General features: G+C 39.7%; 3 protein-coding genes across 3 annotated transcripts in view; 1 reads left to right on the top strand and 2 right to left on the bottom strand.

Moving 5' to 3' along the window:
* Positions 1 to 26,629, bottom strand: part of LOC129751268 (ATP-binding cassette sub-family B member 6-like) — a 182,176-nt gene that overhangs the window by 123,179 nt on the left and 32,368 nt on the right.
* Positions 39 to 26,543, bottom strand: LOC129751270 (pseudouridine-5'-phosphate glycosidase-like). The gene is made up of 8 exons (XM_055746669.1): positions 26,523 to 26,543; positions 25,896 to 26,002; positions 20,808 to 20,892; positions 2,002 to 2,167; positions 1,340 to 1,705; positions 940 to 1,276; positions 733 to 878; positions 39 to 561 (listed from the first exon to the last, which is right to left on the bottom strand). The coding sequence occupies exons 3-8, from the start codon at positions 20,885 to 20,887 to the stop codon at positions 490 to 492; spliced, it is 1,167 nt and encodes a 388-aa protein (XP_055602644.1). The 5' UTR covers positions 20,888 to 20,892; positions 25,896 to 26,002; positions 26,523 to 26,543; the 3' UTR covers positions 39 to 489.
* LOC129751265 (EF-hand domain-containing protein 1-like) lies at positions 21,333 to 26,629 on the top strand. Its single transcript, XM_055746665.1, has 4 exons — positions 21,333 to 22,434; positions 22,501 to 22,685; positions 24,807 to 26,041; positions 26,501 to 26,629. Exons 1-3 carry the CDS (start codon positions 21,701 to 21,703, stop codon positions 25,829 to 25,831), a joined length of 1,944 nt encoding a protein of 647 aa, XP_055602640.1. The 5' UTR covers positions 21,333 to 21,700; the 3' UTR covers positions 25,832 to 26,041; positions 26,501 to 26,629.

The following is a 26,629-nucleotide window of genomic DNA, read 5'->3' as shown; positions in this document are numbered from 1 at the left end:
AATATTTCCATTCAAAAATCATTAAACTTAGTCTCAATTATAAGGGGAAATGAAATTTCTGCTTAACAACTTTGTCAAAAATCGTAGCGACGTATCTCTCTAGGTGATAATTGATTTCCATTCCTCGTTAAAACGTGTTAAAACTCTTTTCTAACGGTGCTTTTCATCTTTGACAGGATTTCAAAGTTTTTTAAAGAAATTGTACCCAGATTAGATTTTCGGTCAAGCAAACTGGAACAACTCATATGACAAACACTCTCGTTTTCACGCCAAACTCGATGGCAACACTAAACAGGAGGTTTTTTTAAATCTTCCAATGTCGCAACAGTGGATCGTACATATGCTTTCATAACGCATCAAGATTTTAATTTTCAATGCAGGTTTCTATCTGAATTCTAAGAACTTCGAAAATGTGTGTCGTAGTGAGGTATCGAAGATTTTCAACTTCCGAGAGCTCTGAGAATATTTCGTGTATCTAGTTTTTTGCATTCAACTACTTACCTTTAGATCAGCGTCCTTGACCATGATACACGTATCAACGACTGAACCACCGATGACGACCTGTAATAGAGAAACAAAAGTTGAGCTATTTCTTTCAAACTGCATTAGAAATTAATGAGTAGCTTGTATGACAATGGAAAAAAAACATATAAAAATAGATTAATGTAAGCATGAAATTTATTCCTAATTATATTTACAGCCTTAAAATTCTAAATCAAATTATCAACTAACCGGAACACGTTGAATGGTCCTGTTTGTCACACTTTCACTTCGTCCTTCATTCACACTTTCACTGTTAACACTAGAACCCTCAACCCTGCACAATTCAACGGCAATTTCAGCTGCCACCCGAGCATTGTTCTTGATCAGAGCCATATCTAAAAAAAAACAGTAATAATAAGATAAAACATTCTTTTGAACCAATTAATCTTAACTTACTAGATTCCAAACTTTTCCCCCGAGTAAGTTGCGAAACTGCCGAAAGGATAAACGGAGTGACTTCCTTCCCACGAACACCCTGACGGTCAGCTTCGGCTAGTGCTTGGCTAATAACATCATCCATCAATTTGCGATCCAAGGCAAACGGTTCCGGAATAGGAACTCCAATTACAAATCCAGAACCCAATCCCAACGATTGACTAACGCTGATCATCCGGGCGGCATCCCTAGCGCTTGCTAGATTGTAAGCAGCCTTACAACCGCTTGATCGAGTGTAAAATGCTGGGAAGTCCAATGTCGGACATTGGTAAGAAGCGACACAAACGCCTTGAGTTTCCTGAAAGAAGTTAAACAGGGATAAGAATTTGGAAGGTTTGAAAAATGATAGTTTTGAACCTACCAAATACTCCAACGTTCTAGGAATGTCCAGAATTGATTTAATCCCGGATGAGATGACAGCCACCGGTGATCGGCCGAGTTCCACTAGATCGGCCGAAACATCCATGGTGTCCTGAACGCCTCGATGGACTCCACCAATTCCGCCAGTAGCAAATACCCGAATGCCAACCATTCCGGCCACCATCAGCGTTCCAGCTACCGTAGTTCCTCCGTCCAGCCCTTGGCTCAAAACATAGGCCATATCGCGACGAGAAGTTTTGATGGTCTGCTTGCCGGAGTCGATCTTGGCCAGCCGTGCTAACTCATCCGGACTTAAACCCACCTTGATACGACCATCTATTATGGCAATCGTGGCCGGAATTGCACCCTGTAGGAGAATTTTGAGAACAGAAAAATTATTATGAGTGAAAACAAGTATCAAAAATTTGTAAATAAGTTTATCTTAAATTGACTTAAGATTGTTTTTCGTATTTTGAAATGTTATTTTACCGACACACCCAGCTGTAACGCGCCATAAGAGTACAACTTAAACCGACTTCCTGTTGCCCTCAATAGGAGAGGTTGAAATTTTTACAACCGGATTTCCTTTCACCCTTGACCGATTGAAGTCAAGAGAAAAGAAGGCAAAATGTGCGACGGAGCGCATCGAGAAAACTAACGTACCTCCTGCCGAACAATCCGTTCCACCTCCAGGGCCGTTTCCAGATTGTGCGGATAGGGCATTCCGTGGGTAATGATGGTGGACTCGAGCGCCACCACCGGTTGCGAGACCGACTTTTGCCCCTGGAGAGCATCCCGGACGTCCGGTTTCACGTCGACCAAGGCGTTGCTGCAAGTGAATGGTAGGAGCAAGAAAGAACAGAGATGAGCACAGGAAATTTAGACTGGAGTACAATGGTACACAAACATGTGTATGTTTGTACCTCCTATGACTTCAGACATACAATAAAGTGCAATCTAGTGGGACCAATTAAGACATTGATGGGTGCAAGGCGAATTGCAAGACTCCAGAGTGATTGCGCAAATAGAAAGCCAATTACCTACATGCTGGCACATTTAAATAAAACGGATACTTGAAGTGTTTGAATCCGTTATTTTTTTTTAACCATAATCAATTTTTTTCTGGTTGAAACTTATTTCCTTAAAACTCATTGCTGTTTTGGCATTTTATAAGCAATCGTTATAAGTTTTTGGTGAAATTGCCATCCGTAAATAAATATGAATATTCAATATCAGCTGTCGATTGCTGAAATATGCCTGGTTGATTTTTCTACGTCATCGAGGATCCCAAGACAACATGGAGATTTTAATGTCTGTAATATGCGATTTGATATCACATTTTTCTATTATTTCCGAAAAAAGCATGTTCGGACTTGAAAATGGAGCTATGGCTGTTTTACCCTCAATTCCCCTACATTTTTCAAATAGTTGAGAAACGCATGTTCAGACTTGAAAATTTTGAACCAAATGGCCTATTTGGTTCAAAATTTGGCCGCACGGCTTGGAAACAAGAGTTATGGTTGTTTTACCCTCAATCCCCTTACATTCTTCAAATATTTAGTCCAGAAAAAGCATGTTCGATCTTGAAAATTTTGAAACAAATGAGACTAATCTTATAAGATTTTTTCCTAGGAATCGAATGAAGGCGAATGAGCTACCGCACGGTTTGGAAAATGGAGTTATGGCTCAATTTCCCAACATTTTTCAATTATTTAAGACAAAATGAGACATATCTTATGTGATTTTTACTCAGGAATCCAATGAAGGCTGTTTGAGCCACCGCACGCTTCGGAAACTGGAGTTATGGCTGTTTTTACCCCCAATTTTACGAATTGATTGAAAAATGTTGGGAAGTTGTATTAAGAAGTGTTTTACTACAAATTAAAGTGTGGTCGATGTTTTTTTAAGTTCAGACTCAGATAAAAGGCTTAGCCTAGGTCATTAATAAATAAAAAAAAAAAAAAAAAAACTCCTGTTTCCAATCCGTGCGGTGACTCAAATAAGCTTCATTGGGTTCCTCGGAAAAAATCACACAAGATACGTTGGTTCAAAATTTTCAAGTCCGAACTTGCTTTTTTCTGAAATAATTGAAAAATGTTGGGGAATTGAGGGTAAAGCAGTCATAACTCCATTTTCCAAAGCGTGCGGTGGCTCAAACAGCATCAATCCGTTTCCTTGGAAAAAATCGCATAAGATACCACTGATGAGTGAAGATACGTCAGACATGATTCAAGATTGTAAGTCCGAACATGCTTTTTCTGAGCTATTTGAAAAATGTAAGGGAATCGAGGGTAAAATAGCCATAGCTCCAGTTTCCAGTCCGTGGGGTGACTCAAATAGACTTCGTTGAATTCCTCGAAAAAATCACGTCCCGTTTGGTTCAAAATGTTCATGTCCGAACATGCTTTTTTCTGAAATAAATGAAAAATATAGGGGAATTGCGGGTAAAAACAGCCATAGCTCCATTCTTGAGAGAAAATTTCATAAAATTGGTCTAGTTTTGTTCAAGATTTTCAAGTCTCAAATAATTTTTTTCTGAATTGTTTACAAGATATAGGGGAATTAGGGAATAAAAGGGCACTATAACTCCGTTCATAAGCTCGTGCGGCGTCTGAAACTACACCCAATTGATTTTCCGGACATTTTCACTTAAGGAAAGTACTTTTTCATAGATTTGTTTTGTGTAGGAGAGAAGCTATTAAATTTCTTTGCGGTTTATACACTTTTTTCCCCATTGTGCGTTGTATTTCTGATACTGAAATATTTAGACGATACCTGAATCATTAAGGGGGGGGTAGGGTCTAACGGGTATAAAAAAAACACCATTTTCACGATTTTTTTCTGGAACTATCGTTCAAACAAATGTATTCAAATTTTTTGCATTATACAAAGCATTGTTAAAAGAACATTTAGTAATTTTTTTGTAGAAAAATATTGAAAAATGAGCCGGAGACGGAGCATTTTCGAGGATGCCTTTTAGAAAACAGGATTTGCGGTGGACACTGTATCTCAGCGCAGAATCATCTGAAGTCAAAAAATCAGAGCAAAATATTTTTAATAGATGTTTTTCTGGACCCCAACGTTTTTATTTAGCTTAAAAATATTTTTATGAAATTTTTGTGGCTGTTTGAAGTAAAAACTACGATTTTTCACTTAAAAATCCGCCATTTTTGACCTGTAAAGTCTCCCCAAAATAAAAAAAATCAAAAAAGAAAAACGTTGGGGTCTGGTATTTTAAATATAGAAAATGTGTTCCAAATTTGAAAAGAATCGGATAAGTAGTTTTCAAATGACGATGTCCACGGACTTTAAAAATGTGCTTTCGAGAAAAACGCGTTTAAAGTTTCTGTTCTTGCTTTCTTGCAGTATTAGATAGCAGGAGATAAAGGCCTATAACTTCTACAGTTTTGCTTCAATTGACTTGAAAATTTGACACAACATTCTTGAAATGTTTTACAATAAGAAAATAAATAAATAAAAAAATCGATTTTTTGAAAATGTTAGACCCTACCCCCCCCCCCTTAAGTGAATGAAGGATAATAAATAGATTTAAAATCTGTTTTAGTCATTATGTATGTATGTAGTTGATTAGTTATCAGAGATCAATATTATTCAAACTGATCAATTTCAAGCAGATTTAATTTTATTTCTAATTCATTTTAGTTCAAAAAAGCGTTTTATTTTATGAGTGATGTAAAAAGGCTGATAAAAAATGAATACTTACTCTTTTGTCTTCAATACCACGAAGAGTTTGTCTGATAATAGTAAATATTTGTTCCCTACAAACAATAGATTTATTTGATACGGCTTCGCCACAACAACAAAAAAAGGAGGAATTCGAACTTACTAAACACCCTGTATGTTTTTGCGGGGGTATTTTTATTGGTGATTCTGAAAACGTATACCGAATGTGGAGGAATATTTTATCTTCCTGCACTGAAAGAATAGAACAAAATAGTTGCGTTCAAAAAAGAATGAAATCGCATGAAGCTGCGCACTCTCTTTCAAATTTGATAAGCTGCCATTTCTCTCTCGGTTGATATTTTTTCATGACATTTTTACACAATTCAGTTCAACAGTCCAACTAACGCTCTAAAAAATTTGTAGTTATTACAATGATTGGAAACAAAGATCCAGCTATTTCCGTAAAACAGGGAAATTTGGAATTGCTTTACTAAATTCGCTGTATCATCGATAATTTTCATTAAAAAAAAATTCATGAAACTTCGTCCGAAGGTGTAAAAATGTATGATCTCTTAACTGGCCAAGTTTCACCAAAATCGATTAGCGTGATTAATAATGTGTAACGGTTCCTCTCAACACTGAATTAAATTCAAGACGTTATTTAAAGTCAACGACCATTTAATGAAAATTTAGGCAATTACAAATCATTAGTACCATCTGTACTTTTAATTTAAATCGAAGTTGCGGCCTTTGTATAATGGTGCAATTGAAATGCTCACAATAGCTCTTAAAATTTAAATTAATGCTCTTAATTTGATAATGGCAATCTGGCACTCATGCACGATAATCGAATGCTAATATGCTTAATTGTCTATCGCAATTGATCTTAACTTCTCAGTTTTCCTTAATGCTACAACATGCCTTTCGCTCCTTGTTACGCTCCTCGACGGGGCCCCGGGAATCCTCCAAAATCAGCTCGTGCAAATCTCATTCCTTCATGCAGTGTTCTGGTACCTCCTTTCCAGCTGTTGTTTTGGTCTGCATGCAAGCCTGGCTTGGGAAATCCCCGAAGTCAGCTGTTTTCAAAATAGCACTAGCACTCAGGCAATGCCTCTCGTTTCGGCAGTTTACATGCACAAACCTTCCTCCGACCAAAATCCTCCACTCTCACCAATCCAGCTCCTGTTGGACGGTTGGACTACGCTGTTCGATCCTCGCTTCCTCGTGAATGAATCCGAAAGCTTTTCTCGCTCGAGCACGTTAGGTTCCGATCGTGTGTTTCTCTCACGCATCAAAGGGGTATTAGATCTCCGACGACCGATCCGATTCTCCAACGAGTGTGCGTGGAAGCTCGTGACAAACAGTGGTGGTGATGGACTAGCTCTATCGTGAAATCGGCACCTAAATAAAAGCCCTGAAGGCAGGCAGATTCTAACATAACAGATACGATGACGTCATACCTCTTCGGGAGGGCTTTGTTGCTGTGTGGTGCTCGTGCTTCGACGGGTAACGACGTCACGCCGCTCTATGATGATATACACCGCTAAACAGGGAATCGCATTTTAGGAGTTAGGTCTAAAGAAAACAATCCAGTCTATTACCTTTCGCGTAGGGTTTTCTTTTTGGGATCCACTACTAGTATCTGTTGTGACAACGTGCTGTTACGCTACGTGCAACTGCATGCAATGAAATTACTTCGCTGGTAATATCCCTTGAAGAGTTTTGGTGATGAGCGGTTAGGACCTTGAAGGGAGTGTGTAACATTACCTGCTGCCGGAGCTAAATTAGCTACAGATTGCATAAACGAAATAATCGTGTATCATATAAGATCTACCGCTAAAACTAAACCACACTGATGAACCGCTAAAATCTACCACGACATGCACATTTGCCATGGAACGAACTGTCAAAATCATTTCCGCTACAAAATAAGATCGTCTCAGCCTGTGAAAATCAACCATTAAAGCTGATTCTTCGTTAGTGGCCTAAACGCATAGATCAAGCCTGTTTTCAATATCGGGAGACACAAGTCGACCTCAACAGAGACACCACTGTAAGTTATTACTGAAATCATAACAAGACCCTCGTCTTTACAAAGGGTTCTGTATTGCAGGAATGCCGGAACACTAGACGGAAAGCGTGTCCTGACTGAATCTCATTTCATGACCACAAACAAATCGGGCGAACGCACAAATCACACAAGAATCAATCCAGGTTCCGTAATCCCAAGCTTCATCGCAGTAACCATTCGTCTACATACGGTCTCGGATTAGCCAAAACATAAACACGCTGGAGAAAGATTACCACATACCGTACACAGTCGAATGCCATCATACAGGTAATGCTAACTTTCTTTAAATGGCCCGATGAAGTATTAATTTTGTCATTCCACTGTCGCACAGTGAAACATTCCACTGAAACAACACTTTCGAGGCATCTGGAGAAGGCGATCGGAAAAAGCATTCGTTTCCCAGCAAGGTAAATTCGAACACACCAATGGTTCGTAGTGTGACTACATAAAACTCTCTTAACCACAGGAACCTATCGACTCAAGCCAGCTTCGCTGAATCTAGCAGCAAGAAAAGAAAGGTCCTCATCAGAGGTAAGAAATTATCCACAAACATGATTCAATTCAGCATACTAATATTCATCATTCAGGGCCTTTCAAAATATATGCTGGCCGCATCAGGAAACGCCTGGAAGTCGGCAACAAATTATTGATCCCCGAACTGATGGAGAATATCAGTAAATACGCGGAAAGTGGAAAAGACGACAATAACATAGGAGCATGATCGTTGTATTATTGTGAATAGAAGCAAGTCCAAAGCAGTTACACATACGATAGCGTTTTCTAATAGGATTTAAAACGCTCCAAGGAAGTCTTGCATGTTTCGAGAGGAGGTTCAAATAGTGTGAGTGTAATTGCTTGGAGGCAGACTGTTACGACGCCGACGCTGAGGTTGTTTTGAAAACAAGACCCGCAAGGATTGTGGAAATTACCCAAGACAGTATTGGTGCTGATTCGAGGCAGGGAGTATATGTGTCCTCAAGCGCAGCAGTATACTGAATTGCAGGGAAGCAGAATGCATGCATGTGTAAAACGAATGAACGAGTCCGGGGCCCCGTCGAGCATCAGCTGTTTTGTCGGATTTGTTTACAGCGGCACTCAATAGATAGGTGCGACTATACATGTAAGTGAACGTTAGCTTATTGTAGCCATAGAGTATTAATCAGATTGATTCTTATCCAATATTTATTATAATGTTGAGCACATGATATAAAGGGCTGAATGGTGTCTTAAGAATGATATTATTTGAATTGAATTGAATCATTATTATTATTTTGATCAATAATCCTTGATCGAGGATCTTGGGGACTGACTGGTGGTCAATTGGTTACGTTAATGACACAAAATAAAGGGGGGAAAAACAGAAGTGGTAACATTGGCGCCCAACGAAATAAACCCACGTAGGTCAACGAAATATTTCGCATTCTAGTTAGGCAATTAGTCAAGTGTGTTGCTTTGTGAGTTGACTCGGTGCAATGATGGATATAAATGATTTGGAGAACGACGAGCTTGCTTTCGAGCTAGCCTTGCGTGGAGTCAAACAAAATTCAAGCGTGGATCGTTCGGTGAAATTAAAAACTTTAGAAGCCATGCTGGAAAAGGAGTCGAAGGACAAAAATATTCCGACCTCCTCGACAAACGTTATGTCTGATGTCGATAATATATACCAGTGCCAAGCCAAAATTTCGCCCATTGTTCATCTCGTGGAAGCAGCTATAAGGCAAAAATCAACTGAACTACTGAAGAAGTATCGTTCAAGATTGTTACACTATCGCTTTCGGTTAGCATTGATAACAGATTCGATGATAACAGCTAACGCGAATAAAACAATCTCGAAGCTTGAAGCAGCCTTGAGTAGAGTCGACGAGTGTCTAGAACAGCAGGCCATCAACACAGAGGGACAACCTGGAGATCAGGAAATCCTTCCGACAGACAGAGAAACTCTAGACAGGTTGAAGCACTCAAACCTACAATCGAGCATTAAAGAGGTGGTGCAGCAACATGTATTGATTGGTCAACAGCAGAACAATGAGCGAGTGGAATACCAACGAAAGGAACAGCAACGAGGTCAGGCGTTCGAACAGCTTGAAGGACAACGTCAGTGGAATGCAGGAGAGCAGCAAGTACACCAAGGACTCGGCGAATATCACAACCAAGATGGTTTAGGCAGTAACCACCCATTGACACAACGCACCGCTAAAGAACTGAAACAGTGGGATCGTCAACAGTGGGCACAAGAAGGAGCACAGCAGCAGCAGTCGAGGTTATCGGCACCCATTCAAGCTTCATCACAGCCTCTGCAAGCGGATCACAGCTTGTACAATCAGTTTCAGAATTTACTTAAGCAGCAGCAAGAGCAGATACAACAATTCGCCCAGCTACAGATACAATATGGCCAGCTTCAGCAAAGCTTAGAGGAGGAGAAGCAAAGACGCTATCAACTAGAACATCAAATTTCAAACCAAAGGCAAGGGACATTTCAAAATCACAACACTCGCGATCCAATGCGGAGAGAAATGTTCGAGCCCCTCTCTCCTGTATTTCATGCTAACACCACGCCGCACAGTAGAGCCGGAGAACATGGAAATACAGGCAGATTTGCACAGCCACTACACAGATGGAAAATAGACGAGTACGGAGGCGAAAACAACATTCAGAAGTTAGGCGAATTTCTAAATCAAATTAAAATGTATGCTGAAACTGAAGGCATGGACGACATCACACTTTTACGCTCAGTAAAGCAACTTTTAAAAGGTCGAGCATTCGAGTGGTACACAAGAACATATCGCTTTTTTCACACTTGGGAAGCATTTAAAACAGAGATCAAGAAGGAGTTTCTTCCACCTCATTACTCCGAAATCTTTAAACAGGATCTCTATCTAAGGTTCCAAGGTATCAACGAATCATTCACTTCCTTCTACAGGGATTTAATAGCCATATTTGAGATAATTGAGCCTCCGATGCCTGAATCTGAAAAACTTTTTATAATCAAGTCACATCTCAACACGGATTTTGTCCCGATAGCAGCTGCATCCCAAGTAACAACTGTTCAGCAATTGGTGAAAGTCTGTAAGGATTACGAAGTGTCTCGGTCATATGCTATGAAAAACCGTCCATCCAATACTTATCGTCCAACATGGAATAGGCCATTCCAAGTATCTAACTCTAGGGGAGCTGCGAATACTTCACCTACGCAACAACCGCCGTACAGGAATATAGGTCGACATCAAGTGAATTTGGTAGCAAACAACGTATTAGAACAAGAACAAGATACAGATGTAGAAGATTATCAAGAAAGGGAGCTCATGCAATTAGAGACAGCAATGAACGCAAACGAGGAAGTGCTCATGATGGCCGAAAACGTCAATGCCTTGCATTTAAAACAAGGATCACTGAATGGAAATCGTAGGTATACAGAGGAATCCTCGAATATGGATGGCCAAAAATCCAAGATAGCGCTTACTTGTTGGCAGTGTGAAACTCCAGGACACACGTACCTCATGTGTAAAAATCCAAAAACGTACGTTTTCTGTTTTACCTGTGGCAAAAAAGGTTGTACAACAAGAAATTGTCCAGGTTGCCAAGCTAGATGGAGACAATTAACGCCGGAAAGTCATAATATGTATTCGGGAAACGGGAAAAGGGAGAGCCTTTAAAGGGGAGGGAGAACTCTTCCAATTCCAGCATTATTCCCGACATTTCCTCCCTACCCCATTTTCGAAAGGTGGAATCACTCCTCGTAAACCCTATCAACACGGACAATCGCCCTTACGCAGAGGTAACAATTCTTGGTCGCACTTTCCGTGGATTGCTGGATAGTGGAGCAACTTGTACGCTTATCGGAGGTGACCTGACTAAAATTTCCAGCGAACTCTGTTTAACCAAATATCCCGTCAAAGGGGAAATACGGACGGTGGACAACTCTCCTCATCAAGTATCTTACTTCGTTTATCTACCCATAGCTTACAATAAAAAGACTCAAACTTTGCCCGTGTTGTTCATCGAATCCATGCCAGAGTCCTTCATCTTAGGCATGGACTTCTGGGAGGCGTTCGGCGTTCGAGCAATGGTATGTGGTGTAACACTATCACAGCAAGTTAACAAGGACATCATGGATTCGCTTTCCACCACAGAACTTCAGAAGCTTAAACAAGCGATCACAAAATTCCCAACCTCACAAAATACTGGAAGACTAGGCCTTACCAATATTTATCAGCACACCATCGACACAGGAGATGCAGTACCCTCCAAACAAAAACACTATCCCATGGCAAAATTCGTTCTAGATGACCTGAACAAAGAGGTAGACCGTATGCTGAGGTTAAATGTGATAGAAGAGGCAATGTGTTGTCCGTGGAATAACGCGACTGTGGCTGTCAAGAAAAAGGATGGATCTATGAGGCTTTGTCTAGACGCCAGAAGACTAAACTCAATTATCGTTCAAGAAGCCTACCCTATTCCACACATAGCCTCCATAATGAACAACTTAAGTGGATCCAAGTTTCTGTCGTCTATAGATTTGGAGTCAGCCTTTTGGCAAATACCACTGGAGCCTTCATCTAGACAAAAAACGGCGTTTACAATCCCGATGAGAGGCCATTATCAATTTAAAGTAGTGCCGTTTGGATTATCAACGGCAAGCCAAGCACTTTCTCGCGTCATGAATCACATTTTTATAGATCTGGAACCCCGAGTCTTCGTTTATCTTGATGACCTAATTCTGGCCACCGAAACATTTGAAGATCACTTGGCTCATCTCAATGAAATCGCGCGCAGATTATGCAAAGCTGGATTGACCATCAATTCGGAGAAGTCCATTTTCTGTAGAAAAAGTCTTAATTATCTGGGATACATCCTCGACGAAAAGGGTTGGCATGTGGACGATTCCAAAGTTGAGGCGATCAGCAAATTTCCAACGCCTTCGTCCAAAAAGGAAGTGCAGCGTTTTATCGGTATGTGTGGTTGGTATCGACGTTTTATACGAAACTTTTCAGAAACAGCGGTTCCGCTCACGGAACTCACACGGGCAAAATCGAAGTTCAAATGGTCCGAAGATTGTGAAAAGGCATTTCAAACCCTAAAAAACCAACTGACATCTGCGCCTGTACTCACTACCCCAGACTATTCAAAACCCTTTGCAGTAGCCTGCGATGCAAGCGATGTTGCAATTGGGGCAGTGCTGACACAAGAATCTGGAAAAGGAGAGCAGGTTATCTGCTACTTTTCTCAAAAACTTTCGCCCGCTGAACGGAAGTACTCCGTCACTCAACGTGAATGTCTTGCCGTCATACGATCAATAGAAAAGTTTCGCGGATATCTCGAAGGTACTCACTTCACGGTTTTTTGTGATCACTCCAGCCTCCTGTATCTCAAAACAATGAAAAATCCAACACCATTACTTGCCCGATGGATTTTGAGGTTGAATGCGTATTCATTTGACATTAAATACAGGAAAGGAATCGCCAACATAGTGCCGGACTGTCTAAGCAGGATAGAAATGATAAACCAAATTTCCTCGACCCTTTCGCCTTCAACGATGGATCCATGGTACAATGAATTGTGGGAGAAAGTTAGTGCGGAAAAGGACAGCTTTCCAGACTTTAGAGTAGTAGCAGGAATTCTTTATAAAAATTGCTCGATTGTTAACGAGGTTGGAGGCCGTGCACATCGATGGAAAAGAGTCGTACCTGGACTAGAGAGACTTGAAATAATGCGACGATTCCATGACATTCCCACAGCTGCACACTTGGGATATGAGCGCACATTTCAAAAAATTCAACGAGATTATTATTGGCCAAACATGTCAATAGACATTAAGAAATTTATTAGAAATTGTGAAGTTTGTAAAGCCTCCAAAGCACCAAATTGCACCCTCACCCCTACCTTAGGAAACCCTAAACCAGCTAAATTGCCCTGGGAATTAATCTCAATTGATTGGGTTGGACCCATGACTAGATCCCGCAAAGGATTCAGTGTACTACTCGTCGTAGTCGATTGGATCACCAAATTTGTTATTGTGGAACCTTTTCGAACTGCCAACGCTCAACACATGGTCAACTTTCTGGAAAACTACGTATTTCTACGATTTTCTACGCCCAGGATTATCGTTTCCGACTCGGGATCTCAATTTTTGTCGCAGGTTTTCCAATCACTGCTTAGAAGATACAAAGTTATACATATGAAAACAGCATTTTACACTCCTATGTGCAACGCAGCAGAACGTACGAATCGCACATTAGTCACATGCATAAGATCTCTCCTCGACGTCGACCAACGTGACTGGGACCAACACCTGCAGCAGATAGTTTGTGCAATAAACACAACCAAACATGATACGTTAGGCTGTAGTCCTTATTACTGCAATTTCGGGAGGGATCACATTCTATTTACAGAAGCCTATCCGATAGCCAACCTCAACACAGTGGATGATCCAGTCAAAGCCCAAGGACTACGAATTGAAGTTATTAGAAACATCCAAGAATACGTATTAAGCCGCATCAAAAAAGCTCACGAAACCAGCAAACAACGTTACGATCTGCGAGCACGCAGTCGGACCTTCGACGTAGGGGACGTCGTGTGGAGGCGATCGTTCGAGCAATCCTCATCAGTAGATCATCGCACAAAGAAACTTGGACCTAAATTTATACTCTGCATAGTACGCCAAAAACAAGGTTGCAACAACTACTTGTTAGAGGATATCAAGTCCGGCAAAACTGGTATTTACCATGCAAAGGACATCAAGGAAGACTAAAACTCTGCACCCCAAGCTATGTACGCACTAAAATGTTGACCAAAGAGCTGAAAGCCACGAAAACATGCTACATTCCACCATGAGACTCAACGGTGACAATGAAAGTAGAACAAACACAACATAATACCACTATACTTGAAAGCAATTTCAATCATAAACCCCCAAATGTCTAGAATTCAAAACCATATTCCACGCACAAGCAGCCCAGAAACAATTGAACCACCTCAATTCAATCAAAACACCTTCCTAAGCTCAAAGCTTAAAAACTAAATCAGTAAAACTGCCCTGTCATTTAAATTTTAAGAAAATCTGATACTCTATTCTACAAAATCTTAAGATACCAAAATAGTACATAATGAATAAGCTAACGAATAAGTGAGCATAGTAGATATAACCATTCTACACATAATTCAACGAAACAACAACTTGCTAGTTTGTCACTAAATTGTTGTGAGCGCAAGCAAACCTAATGAAGATTATGTCTTGCATTGTGACTTCAAGCAAACTGTATTCGAGCTCTAAACATAGAAATTTTGTCGAATCAGTGACAACACAATTCACGTTACGTCAGCGAATTGTATTCGTGGTCCAACAAATCGAAATGGAGAATTTTGTCGAATCAATTCAAACCGTAGTGATAAGCGAAATAGCGAAATTTTCGGGAATTTGTTAATATTCCCGAAAATTTCTTTTGGTGTTACAAAGGAGTTGTGTAACATTACCTGCTGCCGGAGCTAAATTAGCTACAGATTGCATAAACGAAATAATCGTGTATCATATAAGATCTACCGCTAAAACTAAACCACACTGATGAACCGCTAAAATCTACCACGACATGCACATTTGCCATGGAACGAACTGTCAAAATCATTTCCGCTACAAAATAAGATCGTCTCAGCCTGTGAAAATCAACCATTAAAGCTGATTCTTCGTTAGTGGCCTAAACGCATAGATCAAGCCTGTTTTCAATATCGGGAGACACAAGTCGACCTCAACAGAGACACCACTGTAAGTTATTACTGAAATCATAACAAGACCCTCGTCTTTACAAAGGGTTCTGTATTGCAGGAATGCCGGAACACTAGACGGAAAGCGTGTCCTGACTGAATCTCATTTCATGACCACAAACAAATCGGGCGAACGCACAAATCACACAAGAATCAATCCAGGTTCCGTAATCCCAAGCTTCATCGCAGTAACCATTCGTCTACATACGGTCTCGGATTAGCCAAAACATAAACACGCTGGAGAAAGATTACCACATACCGTACACAGTCGAATGCCATCATACAGGTAATGCTAACTTTCTTTAAATGGCCCGATGAAGTATTAATTTTGTCATTCCACTGTCGCACAGTGAAACATTCCACTGAAACAACACTTTCGAGGCATCTGGAGAAGGCGATCGGAAAAAGCATTCGTTTCCCAGCAAGGTAAATTCGAACACACCAATGGTTCGTAGTGTGACTACATAAAACTCTCTTAACCACAGGAACCTATCGACTCAAGCCAGCTTCGCTGAATCTAGCAGCAAGAAAAGAAAGGTCCTCATCAGAGGTAAGAAATTATCCACAAACATGATTCAATTCAGCATACTAATATTCATCATTCAGGGCCTTTCAAAATATATGCTGGCCGCATCAGGAAACGCCTGGAAGTCGGCAACAAATTATTGATCCCCGAACTGATGGAGAATATCAGTAAATACGCGGAAAGTGGAAAAGACGACAATAACATAGGAGCATGATCGTTGTATTATTGTGAATAGAAGCAAGTCCAAAGCAGTTACACATACGATAGCGTTTTCTAATAGGATTTAAAACGCTCCAAGGAAGTCTTGCATGTTTCGAGAGGAGGTTCAAATAGTGTGAGTGTAATTGCTTGGAGGCAGACTGTTACGACGCCGACGCTGAGGTTGTTTTGAAAACAAGACCCGCAAGGATTGTGGAAATTACCCAAGACAGTATTGGTGCTGATTCGAGGCAGGGAGTATATGTGTCCTCAAGCGCAGCAGTATACTGAATTGCAGGGAAGCAGAATGCATGCATGTGTAAAACGAATGAACGAGTCCGGGGCCCCGTCGAGCATCAGCTGTTTTGTCGGATTTGTTTACAGCGGCACTCAATAGATAGGTGCGACTATACATGTAAGTGAACGTTAGCTTATTGTAGCCATAGAGTATTAATCAGATTGATTCTTATCCAATATTTATTATAATGTTGAGCACATGATATAAAGGGCTGAATGGTGTCTTAAGAATGATATTATTTGAATTGAATTGAATCATTATTATTATTTTGATCAATAATCCTTGATCGAGGATCTTGGGGACTGACTGGTGGTCAATTGGTTACGTTAATGACACAAAATAAAGGGGGGAAAAACAGAAGTGGTAACAAGTGGCTCAATATCAGTCTTGATGATTCAAATGTTTTTGTAATGAATTTCGGTTTACCTGTTCGCTCCTTGAGCTGATTTAGTTCAGCCAACCACTCCGCGTGCAACTAGGTTGAGCTCTCAATTTTGCCTTCTCGTCGTCCAACGCAATCTTTGGAAAGAGGTATTGTGATGAATTCTCTGTCGACTAATCTGTGCATTAATACCTACATTCAGCGGATGATATTATCGATATCCTCACACCGGTTCGGCACTTCGGCACTTCGGTTAAATAGAATTCAATATCCGACGACGTTCTCGCAACCGATCAATCGCACTTCTTGCTTCTCTTCGTCTTTTTAACGGAAGTCTCAATGACATTTGCTTTGATGACAGTGGGTGGCGAAGTTGTCCGAGCCACCCTAACCATAGCAGAAAAAGATGAGTTCTCTCACAAGGACTCACTCTCAACAGCACGATCGACTATCAATCGTACTGACAGCATAACTCGCAATAAATCAGTTTGATCCAACCACCGTAGGGGAAAGGTTTCCTAAATGGGCCTATCGGGTTAAATGACCCTACGGCTGTTTGATGAAATGGCTGACTTGACAGCTTATCTGACCAATGCATTTTGAGGGTGATATGATTAGAACATAAGGCAAGAAAGAATTTTATGAATTTACAAACTCAAAAAAATTTAAAAAATCATAAAAGGTTTTGATACATTTTGATGTAATATTTCGACTTCTAAAAATTATACGTAAAGAAGCTTAAAACAAAAACTAGGATGGTTTTTGTTTCTTACTCAAATGAACTTAAGAAATAAAACATATTTCAGCTTTTGTGTAGGTTTAATAATGATTATATAGTGAAATAAAAGAGTGTTTTTGTATGCCCCCATCATGTTTGTAAAATGCCTCCATCCTAAAATAACAGGTTGAAAAGAATAATTGAATGATTTTTATCATTGAACCTTCAAATCTAAGCTCTGAAGAACATCTTAAGAGATAAATAATTGGAGATCTAAAACAGATTTGATAAAGTTTTTCTCATGGATGAACTGCCTCCATAGTATGGCAACCCTAACTTTTGTTTTATTCCATAAAATTATAATATACAAAGATTTTTATGAAACTTCAGCTTTGTCGTACGGAAATTATTACTTTCTAGCAGTTTCAATGAAATTATACGGAAATATTGCCCAAAAACAGAAATTTTGTTCAAAACATAAATAGGCGCATTTAGCCCGCACGGTTTGCGGTACGGCATTTTAGACAACACTTATAAAAAAATCGTTTTCTTGGATACAGAAGAAAAGTTTAACATAAAAATTACTCCAATGTATAGAAAACAGATGCCTGCACACGTGTATATAGTTTTTGTACACATATTCGATGAGATATCTGATTAAATCAGTGTTCTGCTTAATGGGCGCATATAGCCCGCTCCTCCCCTACACGACACATCACCTCCTTATTTTTACCCCCGTCGGTCGCTAACAATTTAAGGGAATAAAGTAAAATTCCCCCGGTAGTTAATCGTGTGTTATTTTTATGTGTTATATGATTTTAATCGCCGTAATTTGTATGATTATAATTTTAATGGCATGTGCGGCGGAATGAAAACTAGAGAGAATTTATTTTAAAGAATTTGAAAGAAAGGTGGATAGACAGGCATTAGTGCGCCAATAGGAGAAAGCTTGATAGGTGTTGAAATTTTAGGCTAGAGGGCATGTTGATGAAAAGCTCCCATGAATTGCTCCCGCCTTTGCTCTGCATTAGCTAACTATACATGAGAAACCCAGAAAGAGAATTCCCATGTATAGCAAACCATTGGGCTCGCTATACATGGGAATTCTCTTTCTGGGTTTCTCATGTATAGTTAACTAATGCAGAGCAAAGGCGGGAGCAATTCATGGGAGCTTTTCATCAACATGCCCTCTAGCCTAAAATTTCAACACCTATCAAGCTTTCTCCTATTGGCGCACTAATGCCTGTCTATCCACCTTTCTTTCAAATTCTTTAAAATAAATTCTCTCTAGTTTTCATTCCGCCGCACATGCCATTAAAATTATAATCGTTATTTTTATGTGGAAGAAAGATTTCCTGGGAGTGGTGATATCACCCAAGTTTGGCCAGTCCCTCCAAGTGAAACGGGACAGATCGGGAAGCTAAAATACCCCGATTAGTGATTGTTGGAGGCCTTAATTGCCCCAGAGAGTGGACAAAATTTGTGTGCTGTTCAGATCGTCCAGTAATCATACAGTCCACAATTAGTGTATGACGATCTAGAACACAATTCTTCAAATATTTTATTAGAATATGACTTTCTATGATTTTTCAATATAAAAAACTTGAAATTTGTATTTATCATAAGTTTTTATTTAAAAAAAAATCCCATTTAAAAAAATTCCATTCGATTTGAAACATCTAATCACAGACCGGACTCGATTCAGGTTTCCCCTTTATTTTTTTCGGAATAGATAATCGAATCCGACGGATAATCGAGTCAAAAAAAAAACTTACAAAAACTTTTTGTTTACTTGCCTAGCCGGAATATATTGATTTGAACAGAAGTTTTCAAAATGGTGCCTACCACCCCCGGGGACGTCGAGAATCTATAAAAATATACAGTGTGTGGAGTATGGATGCACAGCAAAAATTATTTCCTGTAAAATTATGCAAATATCCTATAACAAAAAGGAGCAGGACATTTACCGTTACAACAAATTACGTGACATTTAATTTTCAAAACATTATAACAGGACGTTTGCTGTAATAATAAATGAATCTTCGTTAACTTTCAAGGAAAACAATTTAAAATAACAGGTTTTGTTAATTACAGGTTGATTTATTTTATAGGTTGTAGTTTCAGTGACACGTAATAGTCAAAATTTTTTTCTGTGTGCAATGATTAATCTTCATAATGAATTGACTTCTTCAGTTGAATATCCATTTGATCTGAGTGCTGAAAACTTATGAACCGATTTCCATAAATTCCCGCTTTTAAGAACCAACCATTTTCATATTTATTGAATTCCTCATCGAAAAAGAAAATTTTTATATAATTCTGAGTTATAAGTTGAAGGCTGCGATTTCAAAGCATTGATAACCGTCGGAAAATATAAATGAGGGATTTGAAAATCTGGAAAAAACCAAATCCAACGCATGAAACTTTTTAGTAGTTAAACCTAAGATTTTAAGTGTTGTTAAATTCAAATTGACCAATGATCAATTTCTAACTTTTGAGTTATTGTTGATCATCAATATGATCAATTTTACCATCCAATTATGAGAAAACTCAAACCGTTTACTTAGTACTGCGGATTCAACTGAATGATATCTGAGCATTTTTTACATTGATCACACTTCACCATGACTAATTGGATAATTGTGTCGAAGAATGGAAAAACTGAAATAGAACTCAAGTAAAACTTTTTTCATAACATTTTAAAATAGGCAATTTCGATTCCGAAATGATTTGTTTTCGATAGCTTCAAAAATTATCAGTGGAACATTCAACATCTAAGAAAAACTTATCATAAAACAGCGTGAAATCCAAAAAGTACACATACTATTGAAAACATGCAAAGTAAATCTTAAACACAGTTCAACAAGGTTCAATTCTTTTTAGGAATTTCTAAGAGAATAAAATTTGAATATACCATTGAACAGGGAGATCATCCATCTTGAGAAGTGGGATGAACTCCAAAAGAGATTTTCATTAGATGGGGGATGGTAAAAATAGAAAAAATAACAATTTTTCATTTTAAGTAAACAAATATATAAGGTCAAATCGATTCAATATTTCTAAAAAAAGTAGGTATGGTAAAGAATCTTTTGTGTAAACATTTGAAGGAAATTATTTTCAATTTCTATTAATACAAACCTTATATTATAAAAACAATAAACACAGTAAATAATCTCAATCAAAAATTTAAAAAGACTAACAAAACTCACAAAGCTCATATGGCAAAACATGGGCAAAATTAGTTATAATGATGAATACCTACAATGCTTCCAAAATTACTGAAGGCAAGCGACTCATTTCAATCTATATTTTATGTGAACCCGAGCGAGGTCGGGTAAAATCAGCTAGTTCATAAATATTTGAGACTATTTTTCTCCGAATGATAATCACGTTGTAGTAAAATTACGGAATATGTTGGCCTATTTTAAGTCAGTTAACATTTCTGTGTAAAGCAAGGCTTAGTTTTGTTTGAGAAGCTCATCCGGTATTTCGAACTTGTTCAAGAATTTGTGCAAATTTTCATGCTGAAAAATTTTCACCTGACCCACATTGCGGAACATTTGTGTTTTCATTCTACTTTTTTTCCTTTGATGTTTTCGATTTTGTTTTTGATTTTGATGAAATTTGTAAATGAAATTCAAAAACTAAAAGTTATTGAAAGTTTACTTCGAGTTTTTTTTTTTATTCGATTTCAGGCAACCGAATCGCACTGAACTTTCCCCAAATTTAGCATTGAATATCCGGGTAATCTGGAATGCTTATTCTTGTACCATCTAAGTTTAATATGAAAAACTGTTAGCCGTTTATTGAAAAAAAATTTAAAAAAAATATTCTTACCTTATTCTTGGCAGTTGCGACAAGCGGCGCACGGACGGAGTTTTGCTGGTCGAAGCCAATTTTCTAGCAAAACGCAACATTATATCTGAAAAAAAATAAGGTAATTTATCGTTAAGTCCGGTTTACAGTTCAAGTGACAATGAACGTGAGAAAAACTTAGTGGAATCGATGGAAAATGATTGAAATATGAAAATTCAACCGGACTTTTTCGTTGAAACCTTCTATAACGGTTTTTTATTTCGGTTCCCCCGGTTTTCCCCGCGGAAATTTCATCATGGCGGGATAATCGGAATAAAAGCAGTTCAATCAGGTTTCAAGGAACGAGTCCGGCTGGATTTTCATCTTTAAACTATTCCCCATCGATTCCACTATGTTACAAAACCTAGTTTCGTCGCGTTGTTTAGGTATTGACGAAATAAGATTTTTCAAGTGAAGTATAAATGGGCTTTTAGTAGGAAGGTAGGTAGGTATTCTTTGGAAATATCCATATTGTGAAATTAAATAAAATTTTTAGAAACGTCGCTGGTGAACTGGCAACAAAATACAGACTTCCGACAATCTAGTACTTCACTTTTCTTTGTCGGAAGTCTGAAGTCCGGACTTCCGAAGTAAAATTTAGTGCTGGCGCTATTATATTTCAACACACAAGCTGCTCTGATACCAAACGTCCAACAGGTGTTTCCGCAACCGCATTTTATTCACTCCACGTGTTTGCGTGTGGCTGTTTGATTTTTTTTAACGGAAACTCACAGCGCAGGCGAAAAAGTTTCCCTGGTAACGTTCTACAATCGGTCGAATTTTGTTTATTTCCAGCACTTTCCGATAAACCTCAGAGAAAATATCAAAAATCGAACTTTACAATAATCTAGCAGCAATTTTATCAGCTTTCAAGAATGGAAGGCCTTCCGAAGCTTCCGGGTTACGAGTTTGCCGATCGGATACGCCAACGCCATAATGTGCCACAGTGTTTCAAGTACATCAACGGATATCCGGTTCCGGAAAAACCGGCCTGCGGAATCGGTGGGGAGCAACTGAACGAGGATTCCATCTTTTTCTGCACCGACGATACGGATGCGACGATGTACGACCCGATTCTAACTTACGGACGCATTAAGAAACTTCCGATTAAACCGTTCCGGCCGCATTTCGTTCTGTACGACCAAAAGACGCTTAAATTCAATGCTTTCTTTCGGCAACCAGTCATAGAGACTCCGAACGAAAGTTTTCGTGTTCGGTTTGTTAATATCCTGTATTTTCTGGAGGACGACACAATGACCGTAATTGAGCCATCTGTAGAAAATTGTGGATATCCACAGGGACGTTTAGTAAAGCGTGGTAAAATACCTAAAAACTGCTTGGGAGAATCATACAGTTGGAAGGATTTGAACATCGGAATCGATCTGGACATTCATGGCTACGTGTTCCACATCACCGATTGTGACCCATTCACCAAGGAGTTTCTGTTGAGTAACGGAATCGAACTGAATGAAATGGAATTCCCTCCACCGGATCCGGGAATGACCGAGCGATCCATTCGGGAACGGCAGAACTTCAAACACCATAAAATGTATGCGGTATCTCGGGACAACCTTCGGAAGTATTTAGAGTTTCAGGGCAAAGTTTTACAGTAAGAGCCTTTTCTCTATTTTTTTTTTTAAGATTTTATCTTAACTCACATAAACTTTTTTACAAGATTTGACGTTATATTGGACGAATCCGATCTACCCGGTGGAGAAAAAATGACATACAAAATGTACTACTTCCTGGAAGATGACACAGTATCGATTAAGGAGTTGAAGGAAAATTCCGAAGGCAGAGACTACTTTCCGATGATGCTGCGCCGGCAAAAGTTGCCCAAAAACTGGAAGGACAAGCTTGGTGAGTTGATTTAAACTGACTAATATTACTTTTTTCAGAAGAGAAAGTGTTTTGCACTCTCTTATGTCTAGTTCTGAACTATAAATCATGTTTTGAATTCTGATTGTATGAATTGTATACAGATTATTTTCAGCATGTTATTTTTTAATCAGTCAAAAAGTTTAATTGTAATTTGATAAGTTACTTACCTATTACCAATATAAAACTGATTTCGAAGCTTGAAATTCGAATTTCAGGAGTATCTCGGATTCAGAAAATCATATTCAAATCCGTTTGAAAAATTTTAACGTTCCAAGGTAAAACAGTAAAATTCAGAATTTAAAATTTTTAATTCAGAAACATTTTTCGTATTTTTTCTACCTACCTACCTAAGGGACCGGCGCCGATTGGCCGACGCATAGGGCTGAGATAAAAGATCTCCACTGCTGGCGATCCGGAGCCAGCGTCTTCACTTGCTGCCAGCCAAGGTTCTCGTCAACTGTGCGGATTTCAGCGGCTAGACTACGCCGGCCAGAGCTTTTGGGCCTGCCTCGTCTTCGATGCCCATCTGGATTCCAGTCAAGCGCCTCTCTGCAAATCTCGTTTCATCTCTTCGCAACGTGTCCCAACCCATCTCCACTTACGTTCCCGAATCTCAATTTCTAGCGTCTTTTGCTGAAACCGGCGATGAAGTTCCACGTTTGAGATCCAATCGCCAGGCCACCAAGCGCGGATGATGTTCCGCAAGCATCGATTCACAAAAACTTGCAGTTTTCACGTCGTCACCGCATATGTGCACCAAGATTCATACCCGTACAACAATACGGTTTTGACGTTTGAGTTGAAGATTCGGATCTTAGTTCGTAGAGAGATCTGGTGTGAGCGCCAGATGTTTCGGACATTCGCAAACGCAAATCGGGCTTTTCTGATCCGGGTTTCGATGTCCTTCTTGGTACCACCATAATGCATAATCAATCTGGCTACAAAGATACTGGAAGCACTCCACTTTCTCAACCTGTTGCCCAGCTACCATGAAACTGGAGGGATTTGCTGTGTTGATCTCCATCGACTTGGTCTTTCCGAAATTGACTTTGAGACCTGCTGCCTTGGAGCTTTCGGTGAGGTCGTCGAGTTTGCTCTGCATGTCTTGTTGTGTTAGCAGCAGCCCAGATGTTTTCGTGGTTCAGTCGGTCGAATGCTTTTTCGAAATCTACGAACACCAGCAGAGGAGAGTCCTGGAATTCGTTGATTTGTTCCAGTATGATTCTTAGCGTTGTGATGTGGTCCACACATGATCGTCCGGATCGGAACCCAGCTTGTTGCCGTCGGCTTTGAGCATTTCAGCAGGAATGCAATCGATTCCAGGCGCTTTGTTGGATTTCATGTCCTTGATTGCCGCTTCTATATCAGCCAGTGAGGGCGCTTCCGAGTTGACGCCATTAATGCAACTTACTGTTCGCTATTTGTGATTCGGAAAAGTTGTTCAAAATGCTCAGTCCAACGCTTGAGCTGATCTGTTCGATCTATCAGCAGGTGACCTGTTCGGTCTTTCAGCGGCATTCTTGCATGCGGCTGCTTTGGCTGACCCGGTACATGCCTGCTCAATTCCGACTTTCGCCTTTCTTCGATCATCCTCCAGGTTTCATTTGACATCCATTCACTTCATCTTCCACAAACTTTACCGAAAGTACCATGGCTCGTCGTGATAAAGGCATTCTTGATTCCACACCACTGTTCCAGGCTCGGAATTCCAGCTGTTCAACGTATGCCCTTTTCACCTCTGGATTCTCCAAACGGCGTATCGACATCCGACTTTCTCCTCTCGTCGTTGGACACGCGCGACTCTCAGTCGTATCTCACCAAGGACGAGGTGATGGTCAGATGCAATTTCTGCGTTTAGTTTGTTGCGGATATCAAAAAAATATTTTATTTCGGGATGCTGAGCCTTGGATAGCAAAAATTTAGATTTGGATTAGGATTTGAACTTACTGAATAAAACCTCTGGTCGTAGTAAAAATTATGAAAATTTTAATTTAAAGTTTGTAGAAATTAAACTAACAAATAATAAAGCGCTATACTCGTGTCTAGAGTTTGCAAACTTCTAACAAATTTCTATACTAATTGACCTTTTATCTTTTAAAGTAACCTACCCCTCGATCGCCCTGGAGCTTTCCGAAGCGGAAGTATCGGAGTACTACTCTCCCAAGGATTTTCTGGTGGGTGGAACCATATTCGTGTACGGGCGTAAATTTTTGCTACTAAACTGCGATCAGTTCACCCGTAGCTACTACGAACGAGCGCTCAAGATTCTGCAACCGAAACCGGTGGACATGAGTGCTGCACCACCACGGACACCTCGTCAGGAATTACCGGTTTATTTAGGTTTGGGGACTCCGGAGGATTCAATTGCCTCTCATCACAGTTTGGTTCCGAAAAGTCCGAAAAAAGATTTGGTGACCTATCTGATTAATATGAACAAATATTTGCGCTACGGATGCGTGCTGGACAACGTTCATCCGGAGGACTCTATTCGGAAGTTTGTCATGAGTCTTTCGTTGGCCGATGGAACGATCACGATTATGGAGACAAGGATCAGAAATTCCGGCATTCAGGGGGGTAGATTTTTGGCGGCCACAAAGGTGTGGAAACCTGATTGCGATCCGAATGCTCCGGAATATTATACAGCTAAGGATTTGTATATCGGGGCAGTTATTGTGGTTCATTCGCATCGTTTCCGGTTGGTTAGCGCAGATTTGTACGTTTATCGGTACATGCAGGCGCATCCAGAGATGTTTTCTCCCAGTGCGATTGACACGGTTCGGGGATATTTGTTGAGTCAGGGTCATTTGAAGGAAGATTTGCAAAAGGCAATAGAGGAAGATTACCAAAAGTATGGCCGTAGTGAACCTGCGGATCCAGTGAGAGGAATCGGGGAGGTAGAAAAAAGATTGAACGATTTTAGCATCTCGGAAGACGGAAAGCCAATTTCAGCTCCCGTTGTGGGGACATTTGATCAGCACTACTGCCCCTCACCGATTGTTCCGGACGAGGAAATCAAGAAAGCGTATCATACCAACGACAGCGAGGAACTGGCGATGCAAGGCCAAATCGAAGGCGATGAAGTTGTCAAATGTGGAAAAACTGTTCGATTTGAGGATCATTGTTGATCAGTCGTATCAAAGTAGTACAATTGAAATGGAAATTACTGGGACAGCAGGGAATTTCACTTACCGGTTCACAACAGCACCTTTGGAAAGTGTTCAAGAGTGTTTTGGCACCAGTGTTGATTGACAAATAAAAGCACACCAAATTTCGTTTAAAAAAACTACACTTTTAACCTATTGAGAAAGAAAATTCCCGAAAACCGACGATAAACTGTAAAAAACACTTCTTCTTCTTCTCTTTCTTCTTCTTGGCTAGCTGATTAAGCTAAACTGCCAAAGGTTGTCAAGTTGTAGGGATGTGTATGGGCCTCATGCGGCCTCTTTTGGTTCGTTTGACGTTTCTGATTTTAGCGTTTCACGCTCTGATGCACCATCCAGGGGGTGGTGATTGTTTTTATTGATAGTTATAAAGAGAATCTTGTGTTGTTTATAGGACTATACTATTGTTTTTTATAAATTCTGCTATTTGCTTATAATGGTTTATATTTGCTAGTTCAAGAATTTCATCTATGTTGTTATGGTTGGATAGGGAGGGGTAGTTGTTTCTATTTGGATATTTCGGGCATTCGAACAGTATGTGGTTTAAGTTTTCGGGTGTGTCGCAAATGTCGCATTTATCGTCAGGGGTAATTTTCCATTGGAAGAGTTTGGTCTTGGTCAATGTATGGTAAGGTAAAAAACACGATACCGGCACTTTTTACTGATAACACAAACAGCTGACTTTGTTTACATTTACGAAAAACACGTTTTTGTTTGAACAACATGGTAGAAAGAAAGGTGGTGCAAGTTATTTGATACGCG

The sequence above is a fragment of the Uranotaenia lowii genome, chromosome 3 (genome assembly GCF_029784155.1).
Source record: "Uranotaenia lowii strain MFRU-FL chromosome 3, ASM2978415v1, whole genome shotgun sequence".
NCBI classification, from domain to species: Eukaryota; Metazoa; Arthropoda; class Insecta; order Diptera; family Culicidae; genus Uranotaenia; species Uranotaenia lowii.
Note: the sequence above shows the minus strand (reverse complement) of the source record. Positions and strands in the feature narration are given on the sequence as shown.

Bases quoted from the DNA above. Each gene is read 5' to 3' on its own strand.
- LOC129751270 (XM_055746669.1), bottom strand. From the start codon at position 20,887: ATGTTGCGTTTTGCTAGAAAATTGGCTTCGACCAGCAAAACTCCGTCC. The intron at 1,706-2,001 runs GTACGTTAGTTT...ATTCTCCTACAG, and splicing joins AACGGATTGTTCGGCAGGAG to GGTGCAATTCCGGCCACGAT. The intron at 1,277-1,339 runs GTAGGTTCAAAA...AACTTCTTTCAG, and splicing joins CTAGAACGTTGGAGTATTTG to GAAACTCAAGGCGTTTGTGT.
- LOC129751265 (XM_055746665.1), top strand. From the start codon at position 21,701: ATGGAAGGCCTTCCGAAGCTTCCGGGTTACGAGTTTGCCGATCGGATA. The intron at 22,435-22,500 runs GTAAGAGCCTTT...CTTTTTTACAAG, and splicing joins TTTCAGGGCAAAGTTTTACA to ATTTGACGTTATATTGGACG. The intron at 22,686-24,806 runs GTGAGTTGATTT...TATCTTTTAAAG, and splicing joins AAACTGGAAGGACAAGCTTG to TAACCTACCCCTCGATCGCC.